We start from the raw sequence: 24,762 nt of genomic DNA on the forward strand, positions 1-24,762 counted from the left end.
TTGAAAAGTATTTATTTATTTACATGAAAAGTATTTATCTCATTGTAGAGCTCCTTACAGAGGAGCTCTACAATGAGATAAAAAAAGTCATTCAAAAGAAACCTAAAAGATTGGGAGAATATAATGACATACAAAATTTACTGAATCTTAATTTATTTAATGTAAGGTCATAGCAAATTTAAATTAGCTAAAACTTGACGGTAGTTTATGAATGATAAGGTTCAAAGAATAGTAGAGCAGTGGAATGCGTTATTGTCTTAATTTAGTTTATGTGCTGTAGAATAAGGCTAGCCTAGTCTTTTAAATACTCTTCAAGACCCTGTCAAATGGTAATTTTCATTCCTGGTCTTTTTCCTACAGACTGTGACACAGCTCAATTTCTAAATTATTCTGATACTCATATGAATTATTCTGATACAATGCAGCAGAATCAATTTATCATTGTGGCTTTGAATTTTAGGTTATATTTTGGATAATTTTTATTTAGCGCAAACAAAACAAATAATTCAAGGATTGTGTTTATTATTTTTTTAAGTGTGTAACGAAATATATGGCTTGTTAAAATATTTCCTTTGTTTCATTATTAATCATGGAAGCAAGATTAAGTTCATTATTACTTAGAGGTAAGTGGTTAAAAAAATCGGTATTAATATATTTATTTCCAGAAAAGTGAAGTAGTAGTTTAATCAAAAAAGTAACAGAATTACTTTTTTTTTATTTCTTTGTTACTGCTATCAAGTTTTAAAATTAGTTTACTTATCTTGTTGAAAAAAAATTATTAGTTATAATGATTGCCCCAAAAACGAATAGTTTGTGGTTAACTTACAAATTACATTAAGACTGGCGGTAAATGAAAGAAAAATATGGAAAAAAATATAAGAAGATTTCAAGTGAAATGCCTATCATTCTGTTAAAGTATACATATGTTTTAAAGAGGAGGTTTATATTCACATCGTATTTTAAGAAATCTGTCTATGTTGAGCCCAGAAAATATCTAAAAAAATTATAGTTTCAGTAGTATATGCCATAGTTGTACATTTCCCTAACATAATTACAGAAAATTAGGCAGGGAGTGGTAGTTATCTAATTCCACAGAATCACTGAAAAACAGTCACAAATTTATAAAATTTTTAATTCTGTTTTTGAAATGAAAAAGCCTGAGGAGACTAAATCTTCTCAAATTTGTGAAGGCAATGCTTTACCACATTCATCTGCTGTTATTGACCGTATCTTTTCTGCTGTCTGTAAACAAGATTAAAATTACAAAACAAACTCCAGTCTTTAACAATGAATGGGCTCCTTCTAACAAAGAAGAAACTGAAGAATTTGTCAAGCCAAAATTTCCATATTTCAGAACAGCTTATTAAACTGACTTTGACATCTATGGAAACGTTAAAAAAGATTAAGAAGTCAAAATGTATGTAAATGTATTTTTGAAAATAAAGACAACTTCCAAGATTTATCTTAAGACAAAAGTGTGTGTGAATGTTGAATTGAAATATATGATAATAGTCAAATTTGCACGTTCTAAACATATATAAATGACAACAGTCATTTAGTTTTTAACAGTCATTTAGTAGTTAACGTAGAGATATAAAAATGGTGATCAAGACTTCAACATTGCTGCTTCCCAACATGAACATCACTTTCATCCGGAGGTCCCGAGTTCGAATCCCGGTCAGACATGGCATTTTCACACATTACTTGTCATTCATCTTATTCTCTGAAGCAATACCTAACGGTAGTCTCGGAAGTTAAAAAAAAACATAATATCAAAATTGGGAAGTTCTAATTATTATAAATTTTTCATTTCAGCAATGTTTCTTAGGATTGGCATGTGGATTTGTTTTTTATGCTGCCTTGTTTTGAATAATTGTATTGTTCTGAGATAAAATGGTCTAGAACCTTTTTCAAAATCTTTTTCCTACCTTTTTAGGTAAAAATGTAGTACGAAAAAGCGTTGCTTGGTGGCAACCCTGACAAGATGTATGTGTAAATCAATTTATCATTGACGCTTCGAATTTTAGGTTATAATTTTTATTTAGCGCAAACAAAACAAATAATTCAAGGATTGTGTTTATTATTTTTTTAAGTGTGTAACGAAATATATGGTCTTGTTTAAATATTTCCTTTTGTTTCGTTATTAATCATGGAAGCAAGATTAAGTTGGTTATTACTTAGAGGTAAGTGGTTAAAAAAAATCTGTATTAATATATTTATTTCCAGAAAAGTGAAGTAGTTTAATAAAAAAAGTAACATAATTACATTTTTTATTTCTTTGTTACTGCTATCAAGTTTTAAAATTAGTTTACTTATCTTGTTGAAAAAAAATTATTAGTTATAATGATTACCCCAAAAACGAATAAAGTTTGTGTTTAACTTACAAATTATATTAAGACTGCGGTAAATAAATTGATCTTTCTGTTTATTGATTTATTATTTTCTTTTCATACGTATTTTTCACAGGTCATTTTGGCTTTCAGTAAAATATCTTTTTTTAAAAATTTGATTTGTACAATCCTTTGGTAGATTTTCATTAAGTTTTTATGAGTTCAGTAGTCAGCCCTTTGGTAGATTTTTATTGAGTTTATATGGGTTCAGTTAATTAAGTAGGTTTAAGGTACACTGAAAAGGGTGTAAGGCTACTTTTAACTTTATGTATAGCTTATGTTTATCTTCCTGAATGTGTAGATTGTACTGTTAGACCAATGAAAACTATGGTTTCTAGTTAGGGTCTGATATCTTTTTACTTATCATTTCATTCTCAAAAAATACCTGTGTAGCATATCCAAAGTTATAAAGATGTAAAAAGTAATTGACAAATTAATAGTTCAGTTAGGATTTATTTACACCTCCGTTAATGGGAATAAAATGGCATTTAGTTACATTTCTTTTCCTTTTAATTAAATATTCAGGTTATAACAACTTGCAATTCAGCATAAGAAACCATTGACTTGGGAATAAATGTGTATATGTAATTTAATAGGCATACAAGGAAGTCATGTGATGCCCACATCAGATTTTTTTTTTACTTTAGTTTGGATTCAAGTTGTCTTTTTTTTACAAAGTAGCAGTTGCCATCCATTATTGTTAAGCAACAATAATGGATGAGAACTGATAGTTGTGAAGATCTGATTTCAATGCTGCTGATAAGCACCAGCAGCATTGATATCAGATCTTCATGATCTTGTTTCTTCACTAATTGTGCCAATAATGGACTTAAGAAGCTCTTGAACTAGGGTGTTGTTTTGTTTTTTTTTGTTGCTAAAAATCCTTTTATATCTTTACAAACAATTTTCATTCTGATAATTCCTTTCGGTTGAGTTTTCCTTCAAAAGTAGTCACGAACAACTTTTCTAATAGTAGGTTCCGTAAGTATACTTTCTTTAGTTTAGCTTCACGTAATTGTAGAAAAAGTTCTGTTAAATATTTGAAGTCTTCTTCAATAGCTTCATAATTTTTTTTCATAATGGCCTTTATAACATTTTTTTAAGGCCTTAGGTTGAATTTTTTTTATAAAATTCCTTTCTTAGGTTCAATAAGAGGAATGCCCAAGACATTTTGATCACCTGGTTTAAAAGAATTTCTTTTTGGCCACTTTTTTGTTACATAATTCTGATATGTTGTTCGTAAACATAAAAAACAACAATATTTTGTTAACTCAACTTGAAGGCCTGTTAATAGAGCTATGACCTTCAGATCATCATAAACATTCCAGCCAAACTATTTATGCTCAATTGCATTCAGAATGGCAACCATGCTATCATAAGTTTTATTCACTGAAAATGAAATATGTATCTTCTTGTTTCACACTGAAACTGAAATATACTATTGCTTGTTTTTTTTATTATGGAGTAAAACAGCTTTTAAGTATTATTTAGATGATTCAATAAAAGGAAATCCTTTCTGTAGGTTTATAATCTATCAATAGTTTAATTATTAATCCACTGATCCCAAAATATGCACAAAAAGAATCCTTAGTTTTATAAAACACTGAGAAAGCAACACATTTCTTTTTCCAAAGGCTGTAGTGCTTTTTCCATCTTCTGAAAGATTTCATTCTTACAATTTAGAGCCACGAATTTCTGCCTGCTCTTTTGATAGTCCAGGTCAAGCACAAATTTATTTCAATGGATGAGTGGTGTTTACTCAATATCTGAGGACCAAAAGTAGAATCACAGATGTTATCAGAAAGATCTACATTTTTGTCAGTTTGTATACAGCCATGTCACTAAATTCTGAAATGTTAAAATCTGTCTTTGTAAGATTCTCAATTCAGGTATTCAATTTTATATTTCTGTTTTTTTTTAATTTCCTTCTGTATACTAAAAACAAAAGTAGCAATCATCAAGATGTTCATTAAGCTCATGCCACCATTATAGTTCATTATAAAATGAATTACTGTCTGAAGTCACATTAAATTATCTAATTCACTTCCTGATACAATATAAAACTGTTCCTTCTCCAAAAAATATAGGATTATTTTTTTATTTTCTTAAACTCAGCTAGGTTTTATTAGGTGTCCTGTTGGATGTTTTGGATAAAAATTTTAAAGAAATATGTAATGGGTATTAACATTTTTTTTAAAAACAGAAGGAATTTTTCAAATTGAAAAAATAAGAAACTACAAAAAAACTTCATTCAGAGACCTCTGCTTGGATGAATAACAATATATAAATATTGTTATGAGTTATGTGTTATTGTATGAGTAACAATATATAAATATTTATATAACTGGAAATCATAATTATATAAATATGAATGTAATTGGTCATTTATAAAAATACACTGAGAATTCTTCTGTTATAAAGTGTAAATTTTTATTGTTTTTTGAATTCCATATGTTCATTACGAGTAAAATACATGTGGTGAACATATGGAATTCAAAATAAATTTGCCGTTTTATTTAGCATGCATTAATTAGCTGTAACTTAAATTTGACTTACAGAAGATTTATTATTACCAGGTTTTCTGTATCTGGAACAATGGCATTAATTGAAACCTGTAGTTGAAGTATGCTAGTGGTATTTGTGGGTATTTAAAATCAGTTAGAAATACCATCTATGAATCAGATATGAAAGTCAGACTTAACATCTTGTAGTTCTTATGGGCAAGATGCTAACTACTGGTGTGATTTGTAATCATGAGAGAAGCTTTTTATTTGTTTTCAGAGATTGGTTGATTTATTAATTAATGATTTAATTAGTGGTGCTATGTACAGTTACAAGCAAGAAAAGATTTTTCATTAAATTTAGAGATCAAAGGATAAATGATTAATCAAGTCTGTAAGGATTGTTCTGTCAATCCTCCTCAAAGAAGCATTAAAAGTAATTCATATTCCCTAATATCTGGCATTGTAATCTTATCAGTGCCCCTAGTCTTTGTAAAACTGCCTATTGCAACACTGGTGATATTCAGGCCATAGCCTTAATGTTAGATACTTTTATAAATTATTTTATAACCAACTGTTGCCCATACATTCCGTACTGATATCTTTGTTTTGTGATCTTATGTTAGTTAAATTCTATAGATATTTAAATGACTCGTGTTTGAAGATTAATTTTTGTTATCATTAATTTTTCTTTTTTTTTCCAGCGGGGTTATTTTCAAAAGGAATATGCTTAAAATCTTATTCTAGCAAGTGTTCCTATCATACATTGTCTTGGTATCAAAATATGTCAGCACAATTTTCAACACAAGTACAGCCAGATGTAAATAAGCAGGATTCAGATACGAATATTGCAGGTAGTAACTTAAATTGTTAACTTATAGTGTAATTAATTTACTAGCAATTTAATTAATTTAAAAAATTATTTATATCGATTTCTGTATAAGCTTTCTTTTTCTTGATTTCCTTTAATGATTGTGTTCTGTTCCTAGTTTGAGCCAGCTAGTGCTGCTCTAGTTTTCTATTAGCACTGGCCTGCGAAACAGTTCTTACAATTGATTCGAGTTAAGAATCCGTCTGGCACGGTCATGTATTTCTTCGTCTAATGTTACTTGTATGGTTTAGTTATCTAGTATGTTATTTAGTATCTTTTACAAATTAAATTCAACTATCCTAGAAGAATATTGTTTCATTAATTCATCCAACAATTTATGCAGTCCATCCTAGCTCTAGAAACGTAACAGATTGTGATAAATACTGTCTCCTGAAAAACACACATTACAGAAATCACTACTAACACTTTTTTCTTTTTTTTTGATTTGCATGGTATTTCTTCTGCCACCACCCCATTCGGTAGCCATAAAGCATAAGACCTGTCTGTGCCACAAACAGCTACTGAGCCTCAAATCAGTTTAGCAACCAGTGTCCTAACTAGTTCCTAGAGCTAACCTAATTGCGTGAATGAACTAAGCATGGTGCCACACACCACTTGCTTCGTGTCCCACCGCTCACTTGTCATGTATTCTAAAATGGGTAGGTGCACCACATCAACTACCAAAATATATATGACATTCAATAAATTAAATTTGTCACGTCAAGACAGCAATTCGCTGCCACGCCTAGGTCGCTGAATGCCAGCAAGTACCTGTCCACCAATATAAAACACTTGGACTTTAATTGGCTGATGGCCAGTCATAACTCTCAGGTAGCTTCCCCCACAGCAGTGAGGTAGGAATCTTTCCCTTAAATAAACTACTGATGCCATTTGAACAAAGCAACGGCACCAAGGAACACCCATACGGTCCGACAATGCGGCTCATGCCACATTGACTCGCCGCTTATGAGAGGCCAATTTTCCCCTTGACATTTAAGTTCCAGGGTGGCCTGAGTTCTGCCCCCTCCAAGAGCTGGGCAGTCGAACATCATATGTTCGTTCAACTGGACCTCCCCGCAGACGCACAGCTCATCAAATGCCAGGTGGAATCAAAACAAATATTTGTTGAAGTTTGCGTAGTTGGAGAGCACCTGGGCACCCGTCGAAGGAGAGGCGTACCATTTAGTCCTTATTTAGCCGACAGTGGCCCTCTTGCAACACACTACACCGTTGTTCTGTGTAACACTTTGCAGCAATGCAGGTTGACTAACTACCACCGATTGTTGTATAGCCCCAATGGCGTGTACGTAGAACACTGTTCTTGCAGAAAATCGCACCGGTATTGCAAAGCAAGTTTACAGTACGGGACCAGAGGCTGACAAGCAATCAATTGAGACTACTAACATTTGTGTTGACTACAACACATTGTACTCAAACAACAATAACATCCAAACTAAACAAGATATCAACAATCCAAGAACATGTGGTTACAGAGGAGGTTATGTAGAACAATGCTGCCAACTGCACTTCACTAAATATCTCTATTGGGACGTAATTGAATAAGTTTTGTTATTTTTTGAACAGACCTTTTCTTTTAAAATACAAACACGTGTTTGTTATTTAATCTTTTACATTTTTTAATTTTAGTTCTAATCTTTTAATATTTTTTATGCTTAATATGTATACAAAAGGTTTTTTACATACAATTGATGATGCGGGATCCCGCGAAAGTACTTCTCTAGAAAAACAACAAAATAAAGTAAGATATTTATTTCCTTATTCTGAATTTGGATGGTTCAAGTTGATTTACTTTATACATTTAAGAGTAGTGGTGATATCGGTCTTGAAACGATTGATTTTAAAAAATTAATTGGCAATGTGATTTCTACCCGTTTGCTTGACATAAATTTTCATTTATTAAATTTTAGTTCAGCATAATTAAAATTTTTCTGTTGTGTAAATTGAAATAATAAAACTAATAGCTTCAGTGACTCTTTACTAACCAGGTTATCTCTGTTAGAGATAATTCTATTATTAATAATTATTTTCAGACTGTGTACAATATAACTAACTTACAGCAATGAAAAAAATTATAAAAAAATAAGAAATCATCTGAAATCAAATAAACATAACATTACTTTTTGTTGGTTATTACTTAAATGCACTTGATGTGTTCTTGCATATTTTAACATAAATTTCACCTTGAGAACTGAAATTGGAAACTGGTAAGTTTCCCGTGTCAAACAAAAATTTTATGGACTATAAACTATTGTATATAATGATTTCTAATGCACATTCTATGTTATTTATACTAAAAGTGTGTGAAATGTTAAAAGTAGAAAAGATTATCAACGATCTAGATATTAAATATTAAAATAATTCATTTAGGCTTAAAATTAAAAAAACATTCATCTTAGGCGAGTTGTTTTCTTCTTCTTCTTCTTCTTTTAAAAGAATGTTAAGACAACTTATTTTTGTACTGAAAGTGTTACCGTTTTTTTTTCAAATACAAACAGCATATAGCCATAATGAAGATAACATCCTATTGATCATAATATCTATTTTAATCTTTTACATCCCCTAATGAGACTAAAAAAATAAACTATTAGGATCTCACTATTCTTAAAATTCTACAATTTGTTTGTATTGACTATCTTTTAAAACTATCCAGAGACTTCTTCAAAACATTCTTGAATGAGGATGCCATGAGTTTTAAATTATTGAGTTGTTTTTAAATGCAGCATACTTAATGAGTTGGGGAATCTATATACAGTAAAAAATGTCTTCCTTCTCTTTACTTAAAGACAGTGATGGAAATTTCTCTACGGTATTGGTATTAAGTCATTTTATACAAAATGCGGGTAAACTCTGGTTCACTATTTCTAATTTGATGTGTGCAGGGGCAGTAAAACATATAATAAATCAACAAAGGATTCAGTGCAATTTTCATTATTGTTACCATCCGGTCTCTTTCCCTTACTTTTTATTCTATTTACACAAAAAGTAAGAAAATTTAATATACTCTGTTGTCCTAAAAAACTGTTTACCTTTAGATCATAGCATTGTGTTCATTATATTTTATTTCTTCTTAGACTGTACAAACTTTATTTCTTTAATGGATGTCGATTGAATGATTAGCACTGAAATAAGGCGGTTTCCATTATGAATATCGCTGTTAAATCTAATAAAAGCACCGTAAAGCTTCCAATAATAATAAGCCATCTTTGTTCGATGTAGTTGAGTATTTGATGAAAGGTTGTACATGCTATTATGTGTGTACTCTGCACCCGTGTAATTTTATGCAATTTATAAATCGACTGATGATTTCAGTCGATTTATTGCTCAAGATTAAATGCTCAAGATGCTTTGAAGTAGTCTAAAAATGATCCTGGAGAAAAATCATGAGGGATCATTATTTTGTCTGTTATTTTAATTATTTTATATTTTATCGTATCTGTGATCGATTAAGTTTAATAAAAAAAAAGCATTTTGGTCTTTTAATCAAAGCACATAAGAAGTGAAATTAAAGAGCGGTGCTGGTGCCAAAAGAGCTGAAAAGGGATATAAATAGATCAAAATATTCAAAAGGGAAAGTCTTTACTGACTCACTCTACCGCTTACCCGATAGCTAAGAAACTGTAATTTGATCTAGTTAAAATTTCAAAGAAAATATTTAAGAAAAGTAATTAAAAATTACAAACTCCTAAAAACCATTAAATTAAAAAGCAATTGAAAAGGGGTTCTAACACTGTAAAAGTTGAAATTTATTGGAAATATTTACTTCTTGTACAGCAGTTGCCCTTATGCTACTCCCAAAGAAGGATAATCAAGATTAATTTTGCATTTACCGATTGATATCTGTGTATCGTCCAAACCTGTTGTGAAAAAAAAAATCCCTGTTGGCATGCCAGAAGGTGGAGGTAGATTTCACCAAGTAGGGGATAAAAAATATTTCCACCTTAAAATTAAGAGAAACTTCAAATTTACTCCATACAACAACGGTTGCATGTGAAAAAAAAGTTTCACATGTTTATCATATAGGACAAGCCCCATCTTCTTATAATTCCAGCAACAATTTGGCCATCCCTTGCCGTGAGGGTTGGTCATATCAAATTGTTTTAGACAAAAGTGTTAGGTAATCTTTAGAGGACTAATGACCACTTTAAACTGATTCGATATTGTCCCTATTAAGGAAGGTGATTTTTTTGTCTTCAAAACCTCATTTTGTTCACCCCGTGGACCAATAATTGGTGGTATCAAAAACTTTACTTAGATAAGTTTTAGGCCCTTATCCAAATAATAGTAGAAACTTTAAACAAATTCAATATTTTACTTAGTTATAGCGGTATTTTGTTTTTTCACAAAAGCCCCCCCCCCCATTTCCACCCTGTGGATTGATTATCCCGTTAACGAATTTGACTGAGATTTTGGGTCGTTATATTTTATGTGTCAATTTGAAAGTGTTATATTAATGTTATATGTTATATTAATGTTATATTAATTCAATCGACCCAAGTTCAGAATTAATAAAATAAAATAAAATAGGATGACCTTATTCCATAATCCAAGCAAGAGCACTTTCACGAGTATCTTGCATCATCAGTTGCTCTATATAATTTTCCAAATCATTCGTTCCAAATTATACATTAAAATTAAAATCAAAAACCGTATACTATACATAAGATTTAAATTGCTAAAAGATCCTTTTCTAATTAAATCAAACAGAAATAAAACTAATTTTTTTTAAATTCAAAAATTTTAGTTTTATTTCCATTAATATATATATATATATGTAGTGTATATATAAAGATTATAGTGTGTGTAGTGTATATATGTTGATTATAGTGTGTGTATGTATGTATATACATACACACACACACACACACACACACACACACACCTCATCAACTGATTAGAGACAGTGTATGCAATGTATTGTTTATTGACAGAAATGGACATATATTGGGTTCTTAGGGTTGTCATGTATTTAGTGCACTTGAAAAATAAACAGCATTGAGTTGTACTCTGTGAGAGTAATGAAGTTCATTACATTACCTGCTCATGTAGTAGACAAAGGGAATCTGAGTATCAGTTGTTTCAGTTGTGCATACTGATGTGTAGCAGTGTACACACACTGAGGTGATGTCTTGCACAGGATGCTTATAACTCTTGAGTATGAACTGTTTTCAGGATTGATTAATATTAATTTTTTTTTTTTTCAGATAAATCTCAGCAAAGTAAAAATCCTTTGGATTATCCGGATTATTTCAACGTAAGACATCTAGTAAAGGTTAAAGATTTATTAAATGCACGCGTACATTTTGGTCATAAAGAAGGTTCTTTGGATGAAAGAATGAAACCTTTTTTATTCGGATCTAGACTTGGACATACAATATTTGATTTAGATCAGACGTCTGAAATGTTAAGAACCGCTTTGAATGTAACAGCACATATAGCTTTTCGGGGTGGTGTTATACTATTTATAGGCCAATATCCACAGCATTCATTACTTATCGAAAAGACAGCAAGAGAATGCGGTGAATATGCTCATACTAAATATTGGCGTATCGGTTTGTTTACTAATTCTACTATGATGTTTGGTGCTGTGACTCGATTACCAGACCTTTGTATATTCATAAATACATTAACGACAGTTTTAGATCAGCATTTTGCCGTTTCTGAAGCGGCTAAAATGTTAATACCTACTGTCGGTATTGTCGATTCTAATTGTAATCCTAACTTGATTACATATCCGGTGCCAGGAAACGATGACTCTAGTGTTTCCATCGAATTATATTGCAGATTATTTAAGGAAGCTATTCTAAGAGGTAAAAAAGAAAGGCAGCGTGTATTTGAAGAATACAAACGAAATCAGGAAGAAGTGCAAAATTAGAAAAAAATCATCGTATCAAAATAAATATTTCATTAATTTTTGTAATTTAAACGATTAACTTTTTGTTAGTAATAAATGTTTCTGCGTTATAATTTTATTATCGTTAATAAATCCTACATTTTGTAATGACCTTTTTCTGATAACTTTTAGGAATTGGGATGTTACTCGTACAAAATATATTTTTAAATCTGTTGATGTATCTGATTTATATAAATGACCTATTTAAATTGAACTACACTAACTGTAAAATGATGTCTTTTGCAGATGATAGCATGATTATTTGTACTGGTAATACACGGGATAACATGTTTAATTCTTTGATTAAGTATATTATGCTTAAAAAATAGATTGGATTATAATTTACTATCCTTAAATTAATACAAAACACTTTGCAACATTCTCTAACCACTGCGGTACTGCTCTCGACTTTTACTATTGATCAGATAATGAATTAATTACAAGAGTTAATAATACCAATTTCTTTGGAAATATAATCCAAAGAAATGGATATCATGTGAAATGGAGATATTACATGCAAACCATAGTTAATAAAAACAAATTCATTACCTAAGTTCTAAAAGGAGTAAGTAAGCTAATATAAGTTGTAAATCTTTTTGCACAATTATGTATGGTGTATATTAAAATAACATATGAAATTTTAGCATGGGGTAAACAAAACAGTTTATGAACTTATCAGAATAGTGCATTAAAATAGTCCTTAAGGACTATTTTAATCGCTTTTTATTTATTTATTTATTTATTTATTTATTTATCTACTCTTAAGAGTAGATAAATAAAAATAAAATGCCATTAAACTTTAGAAAAAGATATGTTTTTAGAATCTTTACTCATCGATATAATGAATTGTAAATATTTTTTTAATAAAAGTGTTAGCGACACAAGAAATAAACATATACGACTTCCAAAAGTCAACAAAGAAAGTGACAAAAAAAATCATAAATTTATTGCGTACAAATATTTTTTAACAAGCTTCCTGAAAGTCTTAAAAATATAACAAAAAAATTTATATAATTAATATCGCTTATAGGTATATATTGAGCGTATACTACTAGTTTTGCATAGCTTATGAATAAATAAAGTAATTATTAAATTTGTAATTTGTTTGTAATTAGTTTTTTGTAGTTTTAAGTTGTATACAGGCTGCATGCAGATATTCATCTCTGCAATATATGATATAGGCACCGTGTTGTATATTACTTTTGTAACCTGTTATCGATAAATAAATGAAATAGAAACAATAAAGAAAAGATGTATAAATATATTTGTATATTTTGTAATATACAAACATGCAAAATATACTGTGCGTTTCAAATCGAATATCGGGGTTTTAAAGTGATGTAATATTTCTCAAATTTCACCAGTAAATTGATTTATGCGTGAAATGAAAGAGCAACTCAAACGGTTTCAGCTATGTGTAACTATAAATTGTTTCCTGTACCTTCCACTTGAACACACTAGTAGCAAAGATGACGACCCCCCCCCCCCCCCCTACAGAAAGCGTTTTGTGTTTTGCAGTTTGCAAAGTGTGAATCTGAAGTACCGTTCAACACGCATTTTGTTAGAAGTTTTGTTGTGATTCCCCGAGTGGCAATTACATTTGTAGATGGTATAAACAGTTTGAAGCCGCTGGCTGAATTTGTAAAGGGAAGCGTACAGGACAACAGTGTGTTTGAAGACAATGTTGAACAGTCTTTTGTGCATAGTCCTAGAAAATCCATTAGCAAGGATAGCCGCAAATTAGCAGTTCTAGTGACATCTGTATGAAGGGTTTTAAGGAGATGCTTAATGCTTACAACTGCGTCCATATTGATTACAGCCGATACAAGCTCTTAAGCCTACAGATTATGATTTTCTTGCTAGCTTTGCAAATGAAATGATGCACCGTAACGATGAAGACTTTCTTTATCGTGTCGTATTCAGTGACGAATCAACATTTCACGTTAACAGAAAAGTAAACGCTGCAATGTGTATATCTTGAAATCAGAAAATCCTCACAAATATTCCAGTACGAACAGGGCTCCCTAAAACTGAATGTTTTTTGTGCCTTATCCTGACAAGTTTACAGGCCGTTCTTTTTTACAGAAGCAAGCGTGTTTGGAATGAACTATCTTGATATGCTACAACTATGGTTCTTTCCTTAACCGAAATACAAACCACAGAACTTTATTTGGCGACTAGATGTTACGCCTCCTCACTGGCATAAGACTAGTTTGGTCGTATGAAATTCTCCCTGACTGCTGGATTGGTCACTGAGGACCAGATGACAGACCTTGTTTGCCGTGATCTCCACGTTCGTCCGATCTGACCCCGTATGATTTTTTCTTTGGGTGTTTATAAAGGATCAAGTGTATGTTTCCAGCTGACCTACCTGACTTGAGACACAGGATTGAAGCAGTTGTCGCTCCAGACTTGCTAATTATAGTATGGAATAAACTCTCCTATCAGCTGGATGTGTGCCATGTGAAAAAAGGTGCTCGCATTGAACACTTATATATAGGAAAAATTGTTTGAGTTGGTTTTTCATTTCATGTATAATTTATCAATATAAGTAAAACTGAATAAATATATAACTTTAAAAGCTCTATATTCATTTTGAAACGCATGAGATATTTCCTAATCCTTGCTCTTCAAAGACAGTATATTTTTGTTATTAAATCTATTAGACCTTGACACATTACTCTTTTACCACAGACAACCTAGGTAGTAAAGTACTCACACATATCGTGTCATCTGCAGAAAAAACATCTGCAAAAAAATACAATTAACAACCAAACCACACGATAAAACGGGGAAACAAAATTAAATCACAATATAAAACACTAAAAAAGAAATAAGTAATTCTGAGAGGATCTGATGGTCTGGATTGGGTAGTGATTATGAAAGAGAGAAAAAACAGCATATCCACTTTTATTTGAAGTTTGTTTAATTTATAATTATACCAGAAACACAAAAAGAGTTTATGCATTAACTGCAATAAAGAAAAACAATATGGTAAATAACATTTGTGTTACAAGAACAGAAGACAACTGAGAATAATTGAATTAACATTACATTCACAAAATTAAAAAAAAAAAACAGGAATTCAGACACATAATTAACTTACAGTACGAAAACACATAGCACGACGATCCTTACCGAGCACAACATTTCACTTAAAAAATATTCTAATTCGAGCTTTTCCGACAATACAGAAACAGCCGTAAGCAGAAAGTAAAAACTAAAATCTTGTAAAGAGCTTGATGCGATGATTTATTGACAACAAAAGAACAATGTACACAGCACCGAAGCTAACACACCCAACGCTTACAGTGAACTGACCGACAAACAGCTGACATCGGCATTCGCACACAAGTCAGAATTGTAATAATAAACAACCTTGGGTTATGTTGTTTATAACACCATTCACTGATTTGTGGACAAACCCTAGCCCGTTAATGCAAAATCGTCAAAACTGTGGTTTCTCAAACAACGTTGTGTCTACGACCTTGACCAAAAACTGAACAGCAATAGATAATCGAATGATGTCCTGCTTTAAAAAAAACAAAATATTCGATAAAAATCATCGTATTGTTTCCTACAATATCTCGAATGGTAGCTCGTAATTTAAATTTCTGACGCAACGCCGAATAAAACATGCAGTCCACAATGGCATGTTTATCATTAGTAGTTGGCAGTTGCAGCGAACACAAACTGGTGCATCTGTCTGATTCATTAATGTCCAAATGTAGCATTAGTATGTCCTATTTGTAAATAGCAAACCTCCTCTCCACGGTTATTCTGAATCGAAGAGCAACATGGCAGCACAGTATCATCGGAGTTTCTCTACTGTAGCAATCCAGTATGTAACCTTGCCACCATCCTCAAAGAATTTGTTCAACAGAATTAAAATTTGTAATAGTAACACCGGTGGTGAAAAACTGTTGACTGAATGCGTCTTTAGCAGACGGAGCAGAAAAGCATTTTGGATAGCTGTTTCTAATGATACCTGATGGTCGATGGAAGATCATCCTTGGCGGAAACCGTATTGTTCTCAGGGCATGTTTCTCTAAATACCATGTAAGCTTGCAGTTCACCATTCTCTCCATCGCTTTGTCTCTACCAGATTTAAGTATTGGTACGACAATGGCTTTTGACCAGACAGGTAAGAAGACTTATTCGGAGAACAAACCAACCTTTAAAAATACCCAATAGGTGTTGTAGAGCTGAATTGGGAAGGTTTGTGAGCATACAGAGCCGAATGTTGTCAGATCCAGGGGAGGTGTCACTTGAGTTTTGTAATGCATGTAACAACTCATTGAATGTAACAGGAGTATTTAATTCACTGACCGAATCACCAAATTTCAACGGTACTATTTCCATTTGTATCTTATACATCTGAAATTCTTTGGTATATGATGAAGTTAGGGACACCAAACAAAAAAAACCTGCCAGGTTAGCTGCAGAAGATGAAGAAGTTCTCTTCATGAATAAGTCCAAGAATAGACTGTTTCTGGGGTCCACAAATTGCACATAGTAGTTTCTTCCACACAGTAGAGGTGGAAATAGTGCGTGGGACCATGTCTACATAATTCCTCTGTGGCGCGAGTGGTAGCGTCTCGGCCTTTCATCCGGAGGTCCCGGGTTCGAATCCGGTCAGGTATGTTATTTTCACACGCTACAAAAATTGTCATTTCATCTCATCCTCTGAAGCAATACAGAGCAATGGTCGCGAAGGTTAAAAAAAAATTCCTCCATGACATTCTTGTAGCATCTATGAATACACGATGACATACCGCTTTAGCCTTACAATACAGATTCAGATGTGGTTAAATTTATGCATTGCTTGCTGTCGTTTCCTAATCGCGTTTTTGCAATTGTCATTCCACCAGAGAATGGAGGGACTTTTAAACTACCTAATGTTTGTGAACTGTATCTCCGAGCATTCTCTCCTCGAGTACCAGGAAGTTAAAAGAGGTAAGTTGATCTAGGGCATCGGCATTATCGTCATACTGTGATGGGAAGGCGTCATGATAACTGTTCCAATTTGCTCATTCAACAATCCATCTCCATGGTCTTTTGCTCACCACACAGTCGGCAACAAAAGTGATAATAATTGATTTATAGTCACTGCCGTAAACGTTGTCACAAACAGACCATTTGAGACGAGGAAGTAAACTCTGTGAGCATAAGGAGAGATCGATATCAGATGAAATACCAGTCGATGACGACATAATGTGAATTATTCATCCATTCAGCAGGCAGAGGCAGAGGAGGGAGAAGTTTAGTCTCACGGTTTATATTTTATATTATGTATTAGTTTATATTATTATAATATTTATATTATTTTTTAGTGAAATAGTGGAATACTTGGCAAGAAGAGAGAAACAAACGTAGTTGAAATGGTCAGTTTTCCTTATGTCCCCCAGTCCCATAGGGTCCGGCCACATCGATTGTGACCGGAGTATGTTATGCAGACTCATTTAAAAAAGTTAAGAATGGTTTTGGAGATGAATTAGCAGAGAATATCCTCTCAGTGAAGAAAGTAATGGTGACGGATATTATGGAAATCCGAGTGATTGATTCACCTCAAACCCAAGCATTTGTGGATGCGGTGGCAACCATGACTAGGAGAGTACAGGAATGTAACTCAGACGATTTTCTACGTTTTCTAATGAGTAGAATGAACATATTAAATCACAGGCGCCACAAGCTATCAAAAAGGTTTACTAGTGGATGCGAGAAATTGCTTGAGCTATGTTCAGCTACTATGAAGACTAGTCTACAACGGATCACCGTGAGGAGATGGAAGTGGCAGAAACTTTGTACAAAAACGCATGAAAGGTGTTACTACAATTAAGAATTCCAAACTAGAAGCCTGGAAGAAGCTAGTGGCCAAACTAAATGACGACCCATGGGGGAGGGCGTATCGGATGCTGATGAAGAAGTTCGGTGCGCCTCTCCCCTGATTTTCCAGGTTAAAGGCGACGCATGCAAACAAACTCCTTTTTCAGAAGGAAGTAATAGAACAGACTGACGTAATTTGCAATAAGACGGTTCAATATCGATGAGCTTGAATGGGCTGTTTCGAGGAACAGTTCTTGGAAAAGCGTAGGCCCAGATGTAGTCTCTGGGGGACTGTTGAAGGGGCTGATGAACAGACACCCATGGCTCGTTCTCGAACCTATAAATAAGGCGCTGTAGCTGTGTCGGTTTCCAGTAACGTGGAAAAGGGGGAGGCTTGTATTGATCCCCAAGGCGAAATACACTGGCAGGACTCCATCCTTCAGATCGATTTGTTTGCTACCCTCGTTGGGGAAGATACACGAGAGACTTCTGCTGAAAGGATCTGATTGGAGTTAAATAAATCAGGAGGGCTCTCGCAGTCCCAGTTCGGATTCATCCGCGGAGGTCTACAGTGGAGGCCCTCTGTAGGGTAACTAGATGGATCGAGGAATGCAAGGTGGGCACCTGGAAGACCAGAAAGATACCCTTGATGGTCCTCCTGGATGTCTACAATGTTTTCAACTGTATTCCTTGGGAGACAGTTATGAAAGCATTAACCCATATTTGAAAGCAATGATCAGAAGTTACCTGTGAGATCGAGAGTTATTGACAGCTACACAGGAGGAGGACTTCAAATTTCACTTGCAAGGGGGTGTTCCTCAAGGTTAAGTAAGCTTTAAGCCCTCTCCTATGGAATATAACATTTGATGGATTTCTGGGGCTGGGCTTTGTGGAGGAAGTGTCTTTGGTCGCCTATGTGGATGATTTGGCATTGTTAACAGCAGGATGCACAGAGGAATAAGTGACAAGAAACGCCAACTATGCTGTGCAACGTGTGAGCACATGGCTCCAAACTAAATGCCTGAAATTGGCGCCAGAGAAAACACAGATGGTGGTTGTAACGGGCAGAGCAAGATTGTGCGGATTAGTATACAGATAAACGGCTATCAGGTGGAATCAAGCCCCAATGTGAAATATCTGGGGGTTTGGTTCTCACAAATGAATAATTTTAATCGACATTTACTAGAGACTGCAAAAAAGACTGAAAGACTCACCTATACACTGGGACGATTAATGGGAAGCAAGTTGGGCCCAAGAGCAAATAAGAGGAAACTATTACTGTAGGTCGCTGCTCGGTGCGACTGTATGGGGTCCCGGCTTGGATCGGAGCCCTCAACACAAAGAGGAATATACAGAAATTAGAGTCACTGCAACATAGAACGAATTTAAAAATAATCAGCGCATACAGGACTGCCTTACCGCCTCGATGTTTTGGGGTGATCTCACGGACTGTTCCCCTGATCTTCTCCAACCTCCAAAGTCTTAAAAAATAAGACTCCCCGTTGGGGGCGTGTGATAGGGCAATATACAATTTTCCATGGCCAAAAACTGGTTCAGGTAGGTAGGTAGAACTTTGTACAGAGTTTGCTCTTGTGCCTTGTTGATGGTAATGTAAAATGCTAACCGTATAGGAAATTATCTGTTTAAAAGAAAATGGGGTAATAATGTCAAACAGCATCATATCAGTTCAAGACAGAAGTGCCTGCTGACCAACATTTATACCTGTAGTCATACATTTTTCTCACTATCTGTCCCGTTCATTCAGTAATTCCTTAACTGGATTTAGCCACATTACAATGCCATCTTCTTTTAAAGTCAAAATGTAGGGTGGCAAATCACCCATTTCGAGACTATTTAAAAATGTAACTGCAACAGTTCACTCTCTTCCTCAGTTATCAATGTATTCTCAATCATATAAATTCTTGATTTTCCTAGAATAAGATCTGGGATTTTTCTGTTAATTTTGTCACATTGTTCATTTTTTGATGCAAAAATTATAATAGTTGAAAGATTTGAAGTATCTGAGAAAGAGAAAAGATTTTTGCCATATATTTCACTAACAGTAAAAGTGTTATAATTAGGGAGGTATGTAGTCAGTCAAGTTTTTATTGTTGGATGGTATTCATCATTTCTGATTTTTAACAGAAAGTTCAGAACTTCACATTTATCTGCCCTGGCTTGCATTTTTTTAGTCGGTTTGAATACTTTGAAAAGTAGCCACAAAGGGTGTTCTGAACTGTAGCAGCTCTTGATGCATGCAATACAACAGGTAACACTTGATAAAGATCTCCTAAGATAATAATCTTCCCAACAAATGGTATGTCAGTACATTATATCTTTCAATAAGTGATTTATGCATATCAAAAAATGGTTATATGCCATGGGTGCTTCATCCCAGGTGACCAACTTAGCGAAATGAATAATATTAGCTTCTTTATTGATTATCTTTAAACTTGACACACAGAATGTTCATGTAAATTTAATTGTATTTTGAAGCGACTATGACCATGAGGGAGCAAGCAACATTGCAACATTCCAGTTCACACAACAGAAACAATTTGTTGTCCCAACCGAGTGCAACTGTGGATTAAACACTGATGCACAAAAGTTTTTCCTGTACCATCTAAGAAATATGCATTGGCTGGCACACTTTTATTTTTATCTTTAATCAAGTAGAGAATTTTATAAATTATTGCATGTTGTTCTGGATTTTCATTTTAACCATCTATGGCAGGTAAATAAAAAGCTGAAAGAGAGAAACCATGAAGTTGAAGTGTTTCTATGGAATTAGTTTGAGAAAAATCGTCAGGTATTGATTCTTTTAAGAGATTGCATAAATTCAAAGCAACATACATTTAAAGGTGAATAAACCGTCGAAGCTGATTTGGCATTTGAAACAAAGAAGCTTTTCTTCCAAACAACATTGCCATCCAATATCATCTGATATAAACTCTTATATCATGGCTGCAGCTTTGAAGGTAGGATATGTAACATTTTTATAAGTCCTCAAATCCTCAAAACTGGTTGCACCTACTACATGAAGAAGTAATATGCGTAAATGATACCACTGTAGAGCAGAAGATGACATTGTAAATTCATCCTATGGTTTTTGAATAATACTGCCATTGACTTTCACTCCATGTATACTGAACAGGCGTTTCAAAACAAATATAAGGAGTCTTTGTAGCCGAATCGCTAATCAACTTGAACCGTGGAACTAATTGTGTATTACATAACTCAGCTTTAATTAGTACATCCTCAGGAGAATTGCTCTTGAAGTAATAACTTTCATCACCTGGAAATGCTAATATCAGGCCCACAATGATAATGCAGTGTCGTAGATACTGCATTACAACATTGTATATTTACAATAAAATATTTTCTGATTAGGTGTTTCCAGATTCTTGGTCAGAAGCATCAGTGATTCCGATACTGAAAGCTGGTAAAGATAAATCATGCCCCACAAGTTATGGTTCTACATCCTTGACCAGTACCCTGTGCAAGGTATGAAACGAATGGTAAAATGTCATTTAGTGTAGTACCGTGAGAGAAATGCCTAATTGTCCTCTAACAATGTGGTTTCCACCAAGGTAGATAAGATATCAATCGTGTAGTTGCCCTTAAATCTGTTATTCAAAATGCCTTCCTTGTTTTTGTCTCGGTCAATATAAAAAAATGGACAATCTGGTTTTCTTATGAGAAAATTTTATAATATTGTAAATATCATGAATTATGATGCTATAGTTTATATAGATGGCTTTAGACTCGATAATTTTGTTTGTTGTACTTCTGTGGTTGCCAGTAGAACATATTTGAGTATAAAACCACTTGTATAAGTATTCAAAATTGTCACTTTATTTTACATAAACACTATTTAGTTATTTTGATTCCAATGAAGTCATCTTCAGTAATATAACATAAACAAAAGTTGTTGTTTTTTAACATTAATAAACTATCAGTATTCTTTAAATAAGGAAAGAACATACAGCTTCTGTGAAGATCTACAAGTTACTGAGGGCACAATTGTATATTTATATGCAAACTCTACACCAACACTTACTTATCTTGCAGCAACTTTACTTCAACCTTGCTCTCAGTAACATGTAGAACTTCGCAGAAGCTGCTTGTTCTCATCCTTATTTCAGAAATACTGATAGTTTATTAATGTTAAATTTTTTTTTTTTTGTTTTACTACTGAAGATGATCCATTGTAATTGAAATAGGTGTATAATGTTTTTATACAAAATAAAGTTTCAATTTTGAAAATTTATACAAGTGTTTTATTTGTTGTAATAATTAGCGAATCAAACTCAAGATGTTTAACGTTTAAATATGTTTGGCCACCCATGGATTGTCAATGTTTTCGTTGCAGAGCTGTGGGCTATCAACAAGGTCTGACACATACTTGCCTGTTCAGAGTCCATGAGTACCTTGTAGGCTATTAGACATGTACTACAGACATCCTGAGGTCTGTGATACACATTCTTATCTCTGAAGTGACTTGGCATAACACAACTGTGAACTTCTGCTGGATCCCTAATCATACAGGAATTTCAGGCAATGACCATGCTGATCGTGGGGCAAAAGAGGCCTGTTTGTAGCCTTTCACTAATCATGTTGTTTCAAACGATCTTGTCTGTCTTCTGAAGAGGATGGTTCATGAATGGCTAAGTGAATGGAATGCTACCATAAACAATAAACTTCATCCAGTTAAGAACACTACGTCACCATGGAGCTCCTCATGCAGGAGTAACCATCTAGAGGAGGTTATTACTTGCTGTTTACGAATGGGACATACTAAACTTACTCATAGATTCATATTTTTACTCATATTTTTTTGTTGTTGTAAATCATGTCATATTAAAAAATTTCAGCATGGTTTTAAGAAAAAACTGCCAACTACCCAGCCATTCGTCAGTTTTTGAAAAATATTTTAAATTCCAAAAATACAAAAAGATGACATTTTTCATTTTTTGCGATCTCAGTAAAGCATTCAATTTAGTACTACATTTTTTACTGATGGAATACTTAGTAGCTATGGTATCAGAGTAGTTGCTCAAAATTAATTAAAGCCTTACCTTACCAATCATAAACAAGTAGTTGAGATTTCAGCTCTTGATAAGAACACACATATAAAACTTAGGTCCTAACTTCACGATGTAAAATATATATGCCTCTGGGGAGTCCTTTGCTTTTTTTATTGTTTATTAATGATCTGCCTCAAAACCTTGAACTATTTAGTGTAACCCTTTTCACAGACAACATAACTGTATCTATATCTGAGGATAATTGTTCAAAAGGAATTGAAAATTTCATAGCAGCTCAAAAAATTATTTAATGTGTGGATTGTACCCATCTAACATTAAATTTGGATAAAACTGTTCCATTGTGCTTCTCATGTAGGCGTACTGATCGCTTGGATAGAATCCAGTTAACAATATGAAAGTATTCTGTTGTCCACAGAGTGAAATTATTCCTGAGTATTTTATTAAATGACAAGATCTCAAGGGATGATCGATTTGATTTCGTTTATAACAAAATCAAACCATACTGTTTTGCTCTGAAACGCCTTAATAAAATTCTAAGTTTGTCATCATTATTAAATATTTATTATGCCCACATATATTATAGTATAAAGTATGTCATCTTTTAGGGATCCCTCCAAAAGCCAGAACTAGTTTTTAAGATACAAAAATTGGCTGTCAGGTTATTATCTGGTGCCAATAAATATGAATAATGTAAACTTATATTTAAAAAATTAAATACGATAACTTATCCTTGTGTTTATTTATGAATGTACAAGCTTTGCTAAAAAGAACGAGCACTTACTCTAAAAAAAAATAGCAATATGCACCTTTATCAAAATAAACAATATAACTGTTTTCGTGTAACTCAACACAACATTTTGGCTTATGAACAAGTGCTTTATTATGGCTCTTTTGCTATTTGTAATAAATTGCTAAACTATTTGAAAAGTCTTCCCAACAATTTATTTAAAATATAATTAAAAGATTTTCTTTTAAATTAACAATATTATTCTATTGATAAATTTTTAAATAATCATAATTAAAAACAAAAAATATACTTTATCTACGTCCTGTTCAACATGTACATAAATGTATGCTCAAAATAATTCTCAGTAGTGGCTTTTAAATTTTGATTTATTTTGTAGTAATTTCATGTGCTTGTTTTTAAATAATTAATATAAACTTAAACATTCTTCTTTTTCTTATAATTTGTATATATATATTTATAATTTATCTTATATTGACATGATCTGTATAATGTATTTTTATGTTCCAATAAGAATAAAGATTTATTTATCTATTTACTTTAGCAAAAGAATCGTTCTCCTCCAAGCAATTCTTTCAAGGGCACAAAAAAAATAGTCACAGGGTGACAAATCTGGACTGTAGGGAGGGTGATCGAGGGTTTCCCAATGCATTTATTTTCAATTTATCCCTTGTCAAAATCATGGTGTGTGGCCTGGCGTTGTCATGGAGAAGGATGACATCTCTGATGGGCATACCCTGTCTTTTGTTTTGGTAGGCAGCTTGTTGACTGTAGCAGCTGGTAATAGTAAGCCACATTCACCATTCATTGATTGTAAAGAAAATCAATGAGTAAAATTCCCCTTAAGTAAAAAAAATTGTTACAATAATTTCTCAGGCTGACAGATGGGTTTTAGGCTTCACTGGGCAGCCCTCATCCATCCTTTCCCACTCCTTACTCACCATTTTTAACTTCAGAATGTAATGAAGGCCCATATCTGATCACATGTGACGATGTACCTCAAAAAATCATCCCTTCTTGCTGAAATCAATTCAGAGGTCACTCACAGATCTCCAATTTGACCTGTTTTTGATTTTCGATCAACAGCCTCGGAACCCATCGAGTACTGAGTTTTCTAAAGCAAAGATAATCAGGGATAATGAATTGAGCACTCCCATAGCTGATACCCACTTCCGATGTGATTTCTTCAACAGTGAACTGGTTTACCTTCGATAAACTCTCAAACAGCACAAATGTTGTGTAACTGTAAGACTTGACCTTACGCGTCAATCATGACTTTCATTTTCTACACTTTCTCACAAACCCTTAAATCATCTGGCCCAAATATATGTATATTTGGTACACTCAGTTCTGGGACAGTGTAGCATCCCCAAACTGTACCTCTAAATGAGTTAAAATTTCCATGGGTTTAACACCTTCATTAGTTTAAAAACTTTATGATTATATATTGTACATCACAATGTATAATAT

At 33.1% G+C, this 24,762-nt stretch overlaps 1 protein-coding gene across 1 annotated transcript; it reads left to right on the forward strand.

Annotated features, from left to right (window-relative positions):
- Nucleotides 1-1,879: 1,879 nt before the first annotated feature.
- Nucleotides 1,880-11,848, forward strand: mRpS2 (mitochondrial ribosomal protein S2). The gene is made up of 3 exons (XM_075370623.1): nt 1,880-2,183; nt 5,596-5,745; nt 10,985-11,848. Exons 1-3 carry the CDS (start codon nt 2,150-2,152, stop codon nt 11,653-11,655), a joined length of 855 nt encoding a protein of 284 aa, XP_075226738.1. The 5' UTR covers nt 1,880-2,149; the 3' UTR covers nt 11,656-11,848.
- The last annotated feature ends 12,914 nt before the right edge of the window (nt 11,849-24,762 follow it).

This window comes from Lycorma delicatula, chromosome 7 (genome assembly GCF_047948215.1).
Source record: "Lycorma delicatula isolate Av1 chromosome 7, ASM4794821v1, whole genome shotgun sequence".
Classification (NCBI taxonomy): Eukaryota; Metazoa; Arthropoda; class Insecta; order Hemiptera; family Fulgoridae; genus Lycorma; species Lycorma delicatula.